This window comes from Brienomyrus brachyistius, chromosome 14, assembly GCF_023856365.1.
Source record: "Brienomyrus brachyistius isolate T26 chromosome 14, BBRACH_0.4, whole genome shotgun sequence".
In the NCBI taxonomy this organism is placed as follows: domain Eukaryota; kingdom Metazoa; phylum Chordata; class Actinopteri; order Osteoglossiformes; family Mormyridae; genus Brienomyrus; species Brienomyrus brachyistius.
This window is the reverse complement of record NC_064546.1, coordinates 6384418-6399512: the sequence shown is the minus strand read 5'-3', so window position 1 is coordinate 6399512 and position 15095 is coordinate 6384418. Positions and strand designations below refer to the sequence as shown.

General features: G+C 41.6%; 1 protein-coding gene across 3 annotated transcripts in view; it reads left to right on the top strand.

Moving 5' to 3' along the window:
• The window catches only part of map4k5 (mitogen-activated protein kinase kinase kinase kinase 5), a 113881-nt gene that overhangs the window by 54261 nt on the left and 44525 nt on the right, over window positions 1–15095 (top strand). For all 3 annotated transcript variants that reach the window (XM_048974129.1, XM_048974130.1, XM_048974128.1), the window contains exons 12-14: window positions 6410–6491; window positions 8916–9032; window positions 9218–9296. In XM_048974129.1, coding sequence (XP_048830086.1) covers window positions 6410–6491; window positions 8916–9032; window positions 9218–9296 — 278 coding nt within the window. The remainder of the gene's footprint in view (window positions 1–6409; window positions 6492–8915; window positions 9033–9217; window positions 9297–15095) is intronic.

Sequence of the window (15095 nt, the reverse complement as noted above, 5' to 3'; positions counted from 1 at the left end):
GGGATTTTAGGAACTGGAGCAGCTTGGATCGAAAACTGGTTATCAGACAGGAAACAGCAAGTAGTTATTAGAGGCACAATGTCACAGTGGGCCTGCATTCACAGTGGGGTATCGCAGGGTTCAGTTTTAGGGCCTGTATTGTTCTTAATTTACATTAATGATATTGACACCAATACATACGGTAAACTGGTTACATTTGCAGATGACACCAAGGTGGGTGGTGTAATAAATACTAAACTAGCAGCACAGAGGCTACAACGGGATCTGGATTTAATTATTATAAAATTAGCGGGAGAACATTTTAAACTGAGTTTGAGAATGCAGTTATTTACACAGCATGTAGAGTATGGAATGATTCCTGTTCATGTAGTGCAAGCTAAAACCCTGGGCTCCTTTAAATCAGAGCTAGATAAGATTTTAACAACTCTGAGCTAGTAGTTAAGTTCTCCCCAAACGAGCTTGATGGGCTGAATGGCCTCCTCTTGTTTGTAAATTTCTTATGTTCTATGATGTTGAATAGACACTGTGAGGCATGGCTAATGAGAAAGAACTGGTTCCAAAAAAAATTGGACATTGATTGTGTGGAAATGGTTTGTATTTGTAAAATTTGATGTGGACTACTTTAATTTGTGACAAAAGTAATTTTATTTATCCATTATTTGTTTGTTTTCAATTGATTTCTGAAGTACACAGTTAATAACTAACTGACTCATTACAGCAAAAGTTTTAATTTGTATTCAAAAGTATTAAAAACAATTGCTAAAAAACTTTTGCTGTAATGAGTCAATTTCTTTTTATATGTACAGTATTTTATATAGTTTTAGTTAATTATTATAATGCTACATGCAGTGTTTCTTGTAAGGACAAGAAGGTCCCTCCCATAAACTCCACTTCACACCCCCGATGCAGATAAAACAAAGAAAGGTGACATGTGTCACGTTCAGTCGCGGGGAGAGCGGTGATCGTGCGGGTTGGCTGGTACAGAGCAGGGAAACAGCCAGGTATTGGGGTTAAACTGGGGTTTATTGTGGAACGGGGACTTGGAACAGGAAACAACACCATAACCACAATGACGGACCGGGGAAACAGGTCAGACCAGGACTTAAATACACCAAGACTAATCAAAGGAATCGGAAAAAGCTGGAGATGATCAGGGAAGCACACGTGGGTAATCAGGGGGCGTGGCACACACGAGGAGCGGACGAGCCGGGCATGACAACATGGTTTACTTTTTTGCCGATGTAACCTGATTTATAAAACTTTAATACTTCTGACAATGAACGTTTTGAAAAGATTACAGATTACGGATTTAGTCTGCGTTTTTTTCATGATTCTACATACAGATTTCAGTGAGATATAAACTGAAATAGACACTAAAAATACGATGCATCGCCGACGATGCACTCGACCCCAGAGGGTTAAATTTGCAGACAACACCAAGGTGGGTCGTGTAGTAGATACAGCACAAAGGCTACAGCGGAATCTTAATTTAATTAGTGGCTGGGCTGATACCTGGTAGATGAAAATTAACATAGATAAATGTAAGGTAATCCATGCAGGGAGCAGATATATAAAGTACAGATGTTTTATGGGTTCCACTGAAATAAAGGTAGCTGATTATGAGAAGAACCTTGGTGTGTATGTTGATGCTTCCATGTCCCACTCTCGCCAGTGAGGGGAAGCAATAAGAAAAGCCAATAGGATGTTGGGTTACATCTCAAGGTGTGTGGAGTTTAAGTTAAGTGAGGTGATGCTATGATTATACAATTCCTTGGTAGAATATTGTGTGCAGGTTTTATCACCATACCTTAAAAAGGACATTGCTGCCTTGGAAAAGGTTAAACTTAGGGCTACAAGAATGATTCCTTGACTCAGAGCAATGTCTTATGAGGAGAGGTTAGTTGAGCTGAATTTGTTCAAACTTGTGCATAGGAGATTAAGGGGGACATGATCCAGGTATGTAAGGTTCTAACAAGTCTGGATGCTGTTCAGCCAAAAGGCTACTTCAATATTAGTTTGGGAGGTGGAAATTAGCGGGAGAACATTTTAAACAGAATTTGAGAAAACACTTCTTTACACAGTGTGTAGAGTATGGAATAATCTTCCTGTTCATTAAGTGCAAGCTAAAACCCTGGGCTCCTTTAAATCAGACCTAGATAAGATACTAACAACTCTGAGCTATTAGTTAAGTTCTCCCTAAACCAGCTTTATGGGCTGAATGGCCTCCTCTCGTTTGTACGTTTCTTATGTTCTTATGACCTTATGACCAGGGCGGGGACAAGGCAAGTAAACACTCATGTCACAAATGGGAAATGGTGGAGCAACAGAGTGGTTTGTAGGAGTACATAATAAAAAAATTAAGATAAATATGGTGCAAATGGCAATAAAGTGACAAACTGCTGGTGGTCATCAGAGTTAGTCAGGTCTGTGGGGAAGGGGGCAGCAAAGAGTTCAGTGTCCGGATGGCCATGGGGAAGAAGCTGTTACCAAATCTGACAGAACTGGATTAGAGATTAGATGCTCCAATACCTTCTGCCAGAACAAAGGGTAATGGAGACTCTGGGAAGGGTGGGAGGCATCTTCAGATTGACACTGCCCTGCAGATAAAGATACCAACAGTGGAGGGCAGTGAGGTTCAAATAATCTTCTCAGCTGCATGCACTATCCATGGTAGGGTTTACGGTTGGAGATGTTGTAGTTCCCAAACCATACAGTGATGTAGCTGGTCAGAACACTCTCGACTGTGCGGAAGGAGGTAGTCTAATCTTCTTTAGCTGCCATAGGAAGTGAAGATGCTAGTGCACCTTCTTGGCTAAGGAGGCATTGAAGGACCAGGTGTGGTCAGCTGTCAGGTGCACTACAACTCATCTGGTGGTCCTCACTGACTCCATTGCAGATCGCTTATTGTGCACTGGAAGGTGGACAGTATGGGACTGTCTGAACTCAACAACCATCTGTTTCATTTTGTTCAAGTTAAGAAATCTATTGTTAAATTTACACCAGTCCATTAGTTGTTGAATCTCCGACCTGTACGCCAACTCATCACTGTTGCTGATGAGACCCACCATTACTGTGTCATCAGCAAACTTGATGATGGTGTTGGAACTGTACAGCGGCAGTACACTCAAGGGTCAGGAGGGTGAACAGGAGTGAGCTGAGCACACAGGTCTGGAGGGCACCAGTGCTTAGTGTGGTGGATTTTCTGGATGTCTCCGTCTCTGATGCGGACTGCCTAGGGTGTCTCTATCAGGATCCCGTTGCACATGTCCATCCTGAAACCTAGCAGGCTCAACATCCTTATGAGCTGCTGCAGGATGATGGTGTTGAATGCTGAGCTGAAATAAATGTAAATGTAACATTCTAACATATGTGTTCTTCCTTTTTAAATGAGAAAGGGCCAGATGGAGGGCAGAGAATATTAGAATGATGTTTAAAATGGCATCTTCATTGGACTGGTTCAGGTGCTAAGCAGGTGCCCCATGACTAGCCTTTTGAAGCACTTCATGATGATAGGTATTAGTGCTACAGGGCAGTGGTTGATGAGGCAGGAGACAGAAGACATGTTCAGCATGGATATGATGGTGGTGGCCTAGAAACATACCTCAGAGGAATGTTAAAAATGTCTGTGAAGTCATTTGCCAGCTAGTTCACACATTCTTTGACAACACAGCTGGGTATTTTGTCTGGTCCAACTGTTTTTCATAGATTTACAATCAGCAGAGCTCTTTTCACATCAGCTGTGAACAAACACAGTACCTGTCCTTCAGGAGGGAGAATGGTTTTCCTTGCAGGCATGCTGTTCATGGTATCACCATGCATAGAAGTCATTCAGTGCATCTTAAAAGGAAGCATTACTTCCGCAGATGGGCAGTGTGGTCTTTTAGTTCACAATGGCCTGGATTCCCTGGCACATGCGGCATGAGTCTTTGGTGTCCTGAAACTGGCCATTGATGCAAAAGTCTTAGGCAGTCCAATGAAATGTTTAAAGCTGTTTATCTGGGTAGCAAGTGTACTTTGGCTTAGAATAAAAAACACAATTTAACATTAGAACATGTGCAAATTAAGAGTAACACAATAAAAACTAGTAATAATTTCTTCTGTTTCCTAAAAAGTTACTGATATCTAGTTGGATGGCTAGATGAACACCGCTTCAGTTCCCAAACTTCTCCTCAGGGGCACCTCAGCCGTTCCATGATTTTGTTAAATTTCACCAACAGCTCAATTAAATATATTAGTTTAAAAAGTCAGTGACAGATTGACTAACTGTATGAGGTGTGCTAGTGGCCAAGTCAAAAAATACATGGCTGCAATGGACATTCGCTGCAAATACTAGGATGATTTTAGCAGAGGTTCTGAAATGGCTAAGCTGACACACTTTAAAAGGCATAATATTATAGTTTTACACCAACACGAGGATAACATAAACATCATTTTCTTTGCCTGCCTAAGACTTTTGCACAGTACTGTATATTCTTAGCTGACATAATGGCCCTGGACAGGATTGCCCTTGCCATCCGGAGGGCTGCTTTGTTGCCCAATCTAAATGCAGCATCATGGGCTTTTAACAGCGTACACACCTCACATGTCATCCATGGTTTCTGGCTGGCATGTGTGGTGATGGTCTTGGAGACAGTCTCATCATCTATGCACTGTAGCCAGTGACTGATGATTCATACTGCTCCAAGTTGATGAGATGAGCATAGGTGGCGGCCATCTCAATTATGTCCCAGTTCGTGTGGTCAGAACAGTCTTGCACTGCTGAGGTATCACTCTCTGGCCACATCCTGATCTTTTTTGGACCTTTTGAACAATAGTCTTTATGTTGGTAAAAGCATAAGAACATAAGAAAAATGGGCGTAAAAATCGAGTTGGGGCCTGGGTGTGGCCTTCTAAGCATCATGGGTGTTTTCCCCTGCAAAGTTCACATGCTGGTAGAACCGTCTTCATAATTGCAAGATTAAAGTCACCAGCAACAATGAAAAAAAACATCCGGATGTGCCGTTTGCAGTTCAATAATGGCTTCATAAAGCACCCAGAAGCCCTCATAAGTGTTACCTCCGGAGGGGTGTAAACTGTCACAATGATCACAATAATAAACTCAATGAGAAAGTAAAAAGGACAGCATTTTATGGATAAAAACTCGGTGAGCAGTGGCTTGTGAATACTGCACCATGCCTGCACCACCCTTTGTTGATAAAGATGGACAGACCTCTTCCGTAGGTTTCTCTGGACACTGAAGAAACTGTCCTCCAGGAATGTGGTTAGTTCGTCTAGCTGAATGACTGTGAAGGGGATCTTGTTATGAAGCCACTCTTCCATAAAACCTAAAATGTAGCAGTTCCTTATATCACACTAGGCAGTCTGAGGTAGTCCAGCTTGTTGTCCAGTTAATAGACATTCCTGAGCAAGATGCATGAGAGAGTCAGCCTGGTCAGGTTTGCTTTAAGCCTGTTGTAGATACCGGTTCATTTTCTCCACTCCTGTTTCTATTTGCAGTGCTTGCTCATCTGGGTAGCTGCCTCAAGTGAAGGCGTGGTCTCACAGCCTGATCAATGCCACAGGTCAACGCTGTCCAGCTTCTCCGTTAATGCGCAGTTTAGGTTGTAGGCTGACACTGTTTGCCAGTTTCTGGATTGGAGACATAACCAGCATGAAAGACTACATTTGACATATTTTTCATCATTTTTTTTTAGTAGTTGCTTCATTGGCACGCAGTACAATCTTGTTCATGCTCCACCATCTTGTGTTGCTGGATAAAATATGAAATGCGCCTATATATAGTTAACATCTAGGAACTGCAATAGAAAATGCTTGTCAGGAGGAATGTAAAAGATGTCACAATGCAGCATGGTGAAGGCAGAGAAGTGAGGGTGACAATCCTCTTGTGGCTCCAAGACAAAAGGGGTTTATTAACAAGAATCAGAACATCAAGGGAAAACCTAAGACCAAGGACAAGATCGAAGATAACAGTAGGAAAACAAAAAAAAAACAATAAATACAAATAAACAGATGAGGCCAGAGGCCATCCTCAACCCCATGACTAGAGGGTTAACAGTCTCTGAGCTACATACTCAACCCACCGAGCTATGTGGAGGTCTGGGGAACAAGGATAAAACACAAGGGTTGAAGGACTATACGACAGAGAGGGGGAATGGCGGAATGACCAGCATTGGCAGCAAGCCGAACAGGGAAAGGGCAGTGTCAAATGGTGCTGATCCCGACAAATGAATGAGTATGGATGACAAGTGTTTGATTTAGCCTCAGACAACATTGTGCAGTGTAGGAACCAGCTCAGTCAAATATGTTCCTGTTTGTTTGATTCTGTTACAGTACAGCTTTAGGCTATTTGAATGCAAGGGCAGTGGCACATATGGCGGTTAGTAGATCAGTGACCATTCATTTCTTACAGGACAGCGGCTTTCCATAATTTTGTGAAGTACTGTCTGATCAAGAACCCGAAAAAAAGGCCAACTGCAGAAAAGCTCCTGACGGTAAACTGACCTATATGTGTATATATCTTTTATAAACAAATGAGCAAGCTTAAAATAATTGTTTTCATATATATAGTAAGGTTTTTCAGAATTTTTAACCCTTCTAATGGAACTTTATTTCAGGTTTTATCATTTGATACTTCAGAATTGTCTGAAACCATGGATAAAGCAGATTTCTCTTTTTCATTTCTTAATGGTTTGATGCATTGGCTTTCAGAATAGTTCAAACTATTGTAAATTGTAATAATTAATCTTTCTCAGTATATAGGCTAGCCGTTTGCCAGTTCACAAATTGGAAGTATTTCATGGAGCATTTTTTTTAACATTCTTCACTGTGTTTTTAAATATTGTATGCACACCCCTTCTAACCAGAAAAATATATTTCTGTTCCTAAATAATAATCATTATAATTCATGGAAAGGTAACAACTGAAATTTATTTAACAAAAATTACATAGAAGCATATGTTAGCATTTTTTTTCTAACCTTGCTTAAATGTAGTACTGAAAAAAAGAGTACTCCCTTAATTATATTCCGCAAATATGTAATATTTTTCTACTTAGTATGTCCACAATTACGTTTGATCACCATTACATTAGTGTTCTAGTCCACGGCATACTATTACGTCTATCCTTTACCACTCTTGCAGGAGACCTCCTTGAGTGCCTTGATGTTTGAGAGCTAATGGTGTGCATCTTTTTTCTTCAAAATTCCCTACAGGTGCCCAATGGGGTTGAGGTCAGGTGACATACTTGACCAAATGAGAATTTTTTACTTGCTTAAGAATGCAGCAGTGGCCAAAAAGTTGTTTTTTTTAAATGGGGTGATTACTATATTGAAAAAGTTCCCTGTGAACCCAGGGTTTGAAGAGAAGGTAGCATCCTTTCTTACGGGATCTTGCAGTATCTCTCTGAATCCATGATGCCAAGTGCAGCTCATACCTTGCCATGCTTTATTTTGGGAACCATGCACTTATCACTGTACAACTCCCCTGAGGGACACCATGCCCTTTGAATGCCATCAGATTGAAAAAGACTGATTTTGGCCTCATCCGACGAGAGAACAGATTTCATGTAATGTTGTGAAGATGTGTTACACAAACAAAACTGAATTGAATTGAATCAAATCGAATCAAATCAAATCAAATCGATTCTAGGCAAAGACTAAATCTTTCTTTGACTTCAGTTGTGTGGTCAGCAACCATACAAACCACTTCTCTCCAGGATGCGTCTTATTGCATGACATGAAACAGTCCCTCTAATTTGTCTTTCCACAGCTTTTAGCGGTGTTGAGGCACTTCCTTTCTGATCTTCCTGCAGCAGAAAACACTCATGAAATGGTGTCAGCTTACATTGGCAGCCTGAGCATTTCATGGTGTTTCTCACATGTTCATACTTTATATTTTTGAACAATGTTTTATGTTAAGGTGATTCGGCGTAAAACCAGTGATTTGCTAATCTTCTTGTATCCTTGATCTCTTTCTTGCAAGAAGAGTCGCCGGATAATTCTTTCCTGTGTGGTGCCACTTTCAAACTTAAGTCTGGAAATGATTAAATGGGGTTTATGGTTAAACATCTACCGATCAATTATCGTTCACCCTTAGGAGACAAATTGTTGAATTTTATTTTGCAGTTTTCTTGGTGGTGTACTCATTTTTTGATCACAATATTTCTTTGCAACATTAACCTTTTATCATTTTGCAGTCGTGTGTGTGTCATATATACAATCCCAGTCAAAAGTTTAGACACACCAAACCACCTACAAAGGACTGTGATAGTGTTGCATCAAGTGACCTGGCCATCTAACCTAAATACAGTAGAAATGTTTTTGGACAAGTTAAACCAGAGAGTGAAGGGAAAGTGACCAATGAGTGCTCAGCATATCAAAGGACAGCTGGAAAAGCACCCAGGAGGCCACTTCATGCAACTGGTGAAAAGCAGAATGTAGGGTCAGCCAGTCCCTGGAGTAGTTGGGGTTAAGGGCCTTGCTTAATAGTGGCTTCACTCTGGCAACCATGGTATTTTTCAGTCCCAACTCACAGAGCCCCAACCATATTTTTTTCGGTTGGTGCCTAATTTCATACACGTTATTTTAAAGTTTTTGTGCCCTTTCTATGGGTAGGTGTGTCTAAACTTTTGACTGGTACTGTGCGTGCGTGCGTGTTTGTGTGTGTGCATGTGTGCATATGCACTTATGTATGCTTCACCTTTCTGTACATTTCAAGGCTATTCCAGGATTCTAGACAGATTCTCCTTCCAGAGATATACAAAAATATTTTTGTTACGAGGTTGCTGTGTTAATTTATGTCATGCGTTTATGGATAATATTAATATTGTACTGGGTTCAAAGTGTAGCACAGAACGAGGAGTACTGGTTTATTCGTTTTGTGGAACCGACTGACCTGCTTGTTCTGTTTTTATTGCAGCATATCTTTGTCGCCCAAATGGGGCTGACCAGGAGACTAGCTATGGAACTTTTGGATAAAATGAATGACCCAGAGAGTCATCCACATTTCAGTGAGGTGGATGATGATGATCTGGAGGTATGATTTAAAATTTTCCATTAGTCAAAGAGATAGTAATGGTTGGGGGCGGGTTTCGGGAGTATGCTTTGACACCATCTAGTCTAATTAAATACTGAACTCTATTATTTATTTATGAGTACTGTACAGAATGCCTATAAAGCAGCGTTATTGTATATTGTGACACAGACACCTTTTGTTTTCAGCCTCCCTCTAGAGTGAGGCTAACAATCCGGTCCACCAGCAAAATCTGTAGAGCAGAAAGAACACGCTCTGAAATCGACTGTAAGTATGTTTTGTACTTATTCCAGAAACAATGCTATTGCTGTTTTGGTTACAGTTGTTTTGTCCTGAGTCACTCACAAGCTATCAGAAACTCTAATTATAGCAGTTAAAGTGGTTGCTGAAATTTATATATTGCTTTTATTTGGAATTATTGAAATGTTATACGTTAGGTTTCAGATGTCAGCTTGAAAAAGTAAAACAGTACTTTAGAGCTGTTATGATTATTTGAATTTAGAAAAAGCATCACTTAAAATTTGCCTTCTCAATTACTTGGCAATATTGTAGAAGGAAAACAAAGCGTAGCTGATAAGAATCCACATAAAAAGAGATTGAAAACTTCAGTTGTGTGGGAGCAGTTCACACTTAAAAGTGAACGTGCATCTATCAATGCTGAACTTTAATATCACAATATCACAATTCCAATGCTGAAATATCTCAAGAAGGAATCCACAGACTCACTCAACAATGTGTGGTTAGCCATTGACAATTATTAATTAAGTGTTCTTCAGGCTCTTGTTGTAGCCTAACTATCTTTGTCTTCACTTTGACTTGCCCTGGACTTCACATATGGTTTTAGCACTGGTCTGCCTCCACAGCCTCCACTGTCATCTAGTACTGAATAGCAAGCTCTGAGCTCACGGACTGGGATGTTATCTGGACCAGTCGCTTTCCTTGGGTTTAATCTTCTCAGAGTCCTGCTTGATGCGATGGTGAAAGGGAGGGTCTTGCATATCCCCAACTTTTAGTCCATTCTTCTGTGACTCACATTGTGTTGGGAGTGTTGAGAGCCTCGAAGCATGCATAAAAGTAATTCAGTTTATCAGGTAGGGTGGTACGGGTGTTCATTTCATTACAGTTTTTTTCTGATAATCTGTAAACTGATGCAGGCCCTGCCATGCCACATGCGTTGGGTGTCAGCATTTGTGTAGAGACCCGCCAGCTTCTGTCGGTATTGTCTTTTGGACTCTTTAATTGATTTGAACTGTGGCAAGTTCTGAAAGGGCCGCGAAGCAGAGTTGGAAATGTAAGCATTTTACACTGAGAATTAACCTGAGAATTTACCCTGAGAATTAAGGGGCAAAAAAGGTTGAGAGGCACTTTCCTACAGGAGTTGTGTCTGGCTTTCTTGTTGTCATCAGCGTTGCCTGAGACAAATGCAGTAGAGCCGGCATACAACTTGGACCGAACCTCAGAGTTTATTCATGGGTTTTGATTTGGGTAAATATGGATGGTCTTGTTGGGCACAATATTTTCAGTGCAGGTACTGATGTAGCTGGATACCACTGTAACATATTCCTCCAGATGAACAGAATTGTCATCTTGCAAAGCAGTGGTTTTAAATACCTCCCAATCAGTACACTCAAAGCAGTCCTGAAGCAGTTGGTCAGATTCCTCAGTCCATACTTTTACTGTTTTACTTACAGGGGGGTGCTTGAGAGTCTGTTTGTATACTGGATACAGGAACATTAAGATGGAGCCTGAATGTCCGAAGTACGGGCAGAGTATAGCCTTGTAGTCTCCTTCTACTTTGCTGTACACATGGTGCAGGACATTTTTCTGTCTGGTAGGGAAACATGTTGGTGGTACTTTGGTAGTACAATTCGTAAATTGCAGTTGTTAAAGTCATCCACACAGCATCCAGGTCTGCAGTTTCTTGTTTGTTGATAATGTCGTGCAGGAGCCCCAGAGCTGCCATGGTGTTTGCACATGGCGGAATGTAAGCAGCCGGTATGAAAACAGCAGTGAACTTCCACAGTAGATAAAAAGGTCTGCATTTCACCAGTAGAAATTCTGAGTCAGTTCTGTGGTGCTTGCTGATGATCTCAGCATCTGAAAACCACGTGTTGTTGATGTAAATGCAAACACTGCAGCTTTTTTTCTTTCCCGACGTTGCCGTATGGTTCGCCTGGTAGATGGAGTGCATTTGTAGATTGACTCCTGAGTCTGGCGTATTACCCAATAACCAGGTTTCTGTGAGAATAAGAACACAGCAGGGGGCGGCATGGTGGTGCAGTGCTTAGCACTGTTGCCTCACACCTCTGGGACCCGGGTTCAAGTTTCCGCCTGGGTCACATGTGTGCGGAGTTTGCATGTTCTCCCCATGTCGTCGTGGGGTTTCCTCCGGGTACTCCGGTTTCCCCCCACATTTCAAAAACATGCTGAGGCTAATTGGAGTTACTAAATTGCCCATAGGTATGCATGTGTGAGTGAATGGTGTGTGAGTGTGCCCTGCGATGGGCTGGTCCCCCATCCTGGGTTGTTCCCTGCCTCATGCCCATTGCTTCTGGGATAGGCTCCAGACGCCCCGCAACCCAGTAGGATAAGCAGTTTGGAAAATGGATGGATGGCTGGTTAGGAGCACAGCAGTCTCTGATTTCCCACTTGGATATAATCCTGGTTCTGAGTTCGTCCATCTTATTTTTGAGGGAGCAAATACTCTCTAGCAACAGACGAGGTTGAGGTGGTCAGCTTGGTCTAACTTTTAGCCTAACATGTAGCCCACTCTTACCCTGTCTCCACTTTGGTTGCTTGCTCCCCTGGCTGCACTGTTCACTCTGTGGTGGTATAGGTGTATAACCTCAATGTATAGGTAAGGTAGATCCAACAGATTGAAAGTCAGCTGGTGATGAACTTCACCAAGTCTGTTCTAAGTTATAAGCCCAAACAAGCGCTGTACTTCATAGTACAGAGATATTCAAAAGAACTGAAATCTGTAAGTGACACTGACTAACAGAGGACAATGTCTATAAATATACCTCCTACACCATCACCTCTCCATTTTACTCTGGATACAATCTGAAATATATAATTTGGTGGTGCTAATTCGATGAGCGTTGTTATGCTGAAATTTTGATCTAACCATTTGTTGGTTAAAAATATAAAGTTATACTTAAAACTGCTGATAAAATCATTATTTAAAAATGTTTTGTTACGAAGTGCCCGAACATTAATTAGAATTAACTTTCTGGTGCTGGTAAGAGGGTCTGTAGCAGACTGAAACGGAAGAGAAGAAATGTGTCTCAAATTGGATCTGTTCACTATGTTAGCTGAGCATGTGCTGTTCCTTCTGTTATGCAGTAGGACAGGAATGGTATAGATATTGGATCCCAGCCTGATCTGAGTACAGTCCTGAGTAGCACAATGGGAGGTGAAACCCACATCATATTAGTAGCTGTCTATAAGGATTGATCGGTTGAGCATATCAGCACAGGTAACTAAACCTGTCTGCTGACACTGAGGGAGAGGCTGCAAGGCCCTGGCACATTGTGGTGGTGGTGGTGGTGGGCGGGAGGGGGGGGGGTTTGGAAGACGTGGAGCACGCTGCTTTTTGGGGGAAATCTGGGGACTGGCAAAGAATGAGAAAGAGTTTTGGTCCAACAGACGCAAGTTTCTTCATCTTTGGGAAACCCAGATGTGAGGATGTGGGAGGACAGGATTGACCTCACTGCTCCAACACGGGCATGGATCTGAGCTGAGTCCTCCTGTACCTGACGTGGGCCCAGTGGCAGCATGGCTTTAATGTTGTCATTCTGGGGCTTCTCCTCAGAAGTCTGATAATGAATTGTGACTTTGCACTGTGAATTTTGTGACTGCAATACTCCAGCATGTCCCTCAGCCTGACAGATGCAGCTGGCGCCATGAGAATGAGATTCTTACTCAGTACAGAATTTGCATACAATGCTGAAATTTTTCATTGAGTATTCTCCCACTTGGTTTGACTTCTGTCCATTTAAACTGAAAAATTCCATGCGTCCCCTGCATTGAAATTATCAATTAAATTCATCTCCATGGTGCAAAGCCATGTGTCCACACTGAGCAACCAGGAAGGGGTTCACAGATAATGACTTGAGCATTTAAGTTATGTCAAAGAATTTGGTGAAATTCTTTTTTTTAGGGATTGGGTGATAGAGGCTACAACTCTGGGGGAAAAAGCTGTTCTTCAGTCTGTTGGCACGTGTCCTGTGTCTTCTGCCCGATGGGAGGGGGACAGACAGTTTGCGACCTGGGTGGGTTGAGTCATTGATAATGTTGCTGGCCCTCTTGCTTAGGTGTGTAGCATAAACTGCATCTAGATTTTGAAGCCTGGTTCCCACAATCCTTTGAGCAATCCTTACTATCCAGGCCAAGTCACTCCAGTCCTCTGCAGTGCAGCTGGTGTGCCACACTGTGATGCAGTTACAGAAAATGCTGTTTATTGTGCTCCTGTAGAAATTCACTAAGGGCGGAGAGGGGAGTTTTTAAGTTCTCTCAAGAAGAGAAGCCTCTGCTGGGCTTTTTTTCACCAGGTGGGAGGTGTTAATGGTTGAGTTAATGGTTTAGTGGTGATCAGGGCCAGGTTACTGTCTAAACACCACCGGACCAGGTGTGAACCTTCTTTCTTTAATACTTCCTGATATCAATCCCACTATAGTGCTGTTGTCAGCAAACGGCGCTATAGTGTTAGTGGAGTGGATAGGTGTGCAGTCGTATGTGAATATAGTGAAAGGGGCTGGGCTAAGAACACAGCCCTATGGTTCTCCCATTTTTAGGGTGATAGTGGACGATGTGCGGTTGCCCACCCTGACAGTTTGTGGTCTGCTTGTGAGGAAGTTCAAAATCCATGAGCAGAATGTCAAGCTTTTGTAATCCGTTATGGCTTTAATACCTTTCCACATCCTCTGCGTGTTGTTGTTTTCAAAGTCGCCATCAGTGCACTGCTGATATCTACACTTGGCTTCTTTAATGCCCTTCTTCAGTTCACTCTGAGCATTACTGTAAGCCAGCCCATCCTCTGACCTGTAAGCAGCATCCCGTTCCTTGAGCAGAGACCATACCCTTCTGTTGAGTCATGGTTTTTGATACAATACAATGCCTTTTATCATGCAAAAATGTACAAGAAAATTCAATGTGTCCCTTAATAGTACATACAATATAACATACAATATAAGTTGGGGGCAGCACGTGGCTCAATGGGCACATACATATGCCCGGCATCTACATATTAAGCTACACATACAAAGTAAAAACACAAGCATTAATATAAACCAATAAAATATTGAATGCCTCTGTATACATACTTATATATAAGTATATAACTAATAATGGAGTTCCACCAAAATGTCCCCAAAGTGCGGTAAACCCTGAAACTTCCTTACTTTTGGGGACACCTCTTCAGGTCCCCATTTGGATCTGTAAATGTAATCAAAAAAGTAAAAGTGCCAAAAGTCTTATATTTTGTTTGGTTACTTATGGTTAAGGTTGGGGCTTGGTGGGGGTTAAAGGTGTCGTGATTGGGATTAGGGTTTTCCCATAGAAATGAATGGACGGTCCCCATTTAGATAGGAAGACCAACTTTGTGTGTGTGTGTATGTGTGTGTCAGAGAGAGCTGGTTTTGGGCACATTTGGGCACCAAATGTCCTACAATGTGATAAAACATCTTACTTCCTGAATTTTGTAAAGATCTGTGAATGTCTTAAATAAAAGAAAACAAGCAAGCAGATTTAAATAAAAACTGAACAAAGTTCATTGTCATTTGTCACAAACATAAGCAGACAACTGTTTCTTATATTTGGCACATTTGGAAAGTGCCCACCTTCCGCAGAGGTCACACTGCACCTAAAGGACAGTAAAAGTCATACATCATCTGAAACTATGAAATAAACGTTTATGGGTTTATGGCATCCTTTGAGAAATAATTCATTTTTATCCAAATAAAAATAACAAGTGTGGTTGGAACAAACATTTTATCGTAATTTTGTCATAATAAAGGGTGTAAACCCTTTGCTCCATTTAAATATTTTCATTACAAAGATCAGGTA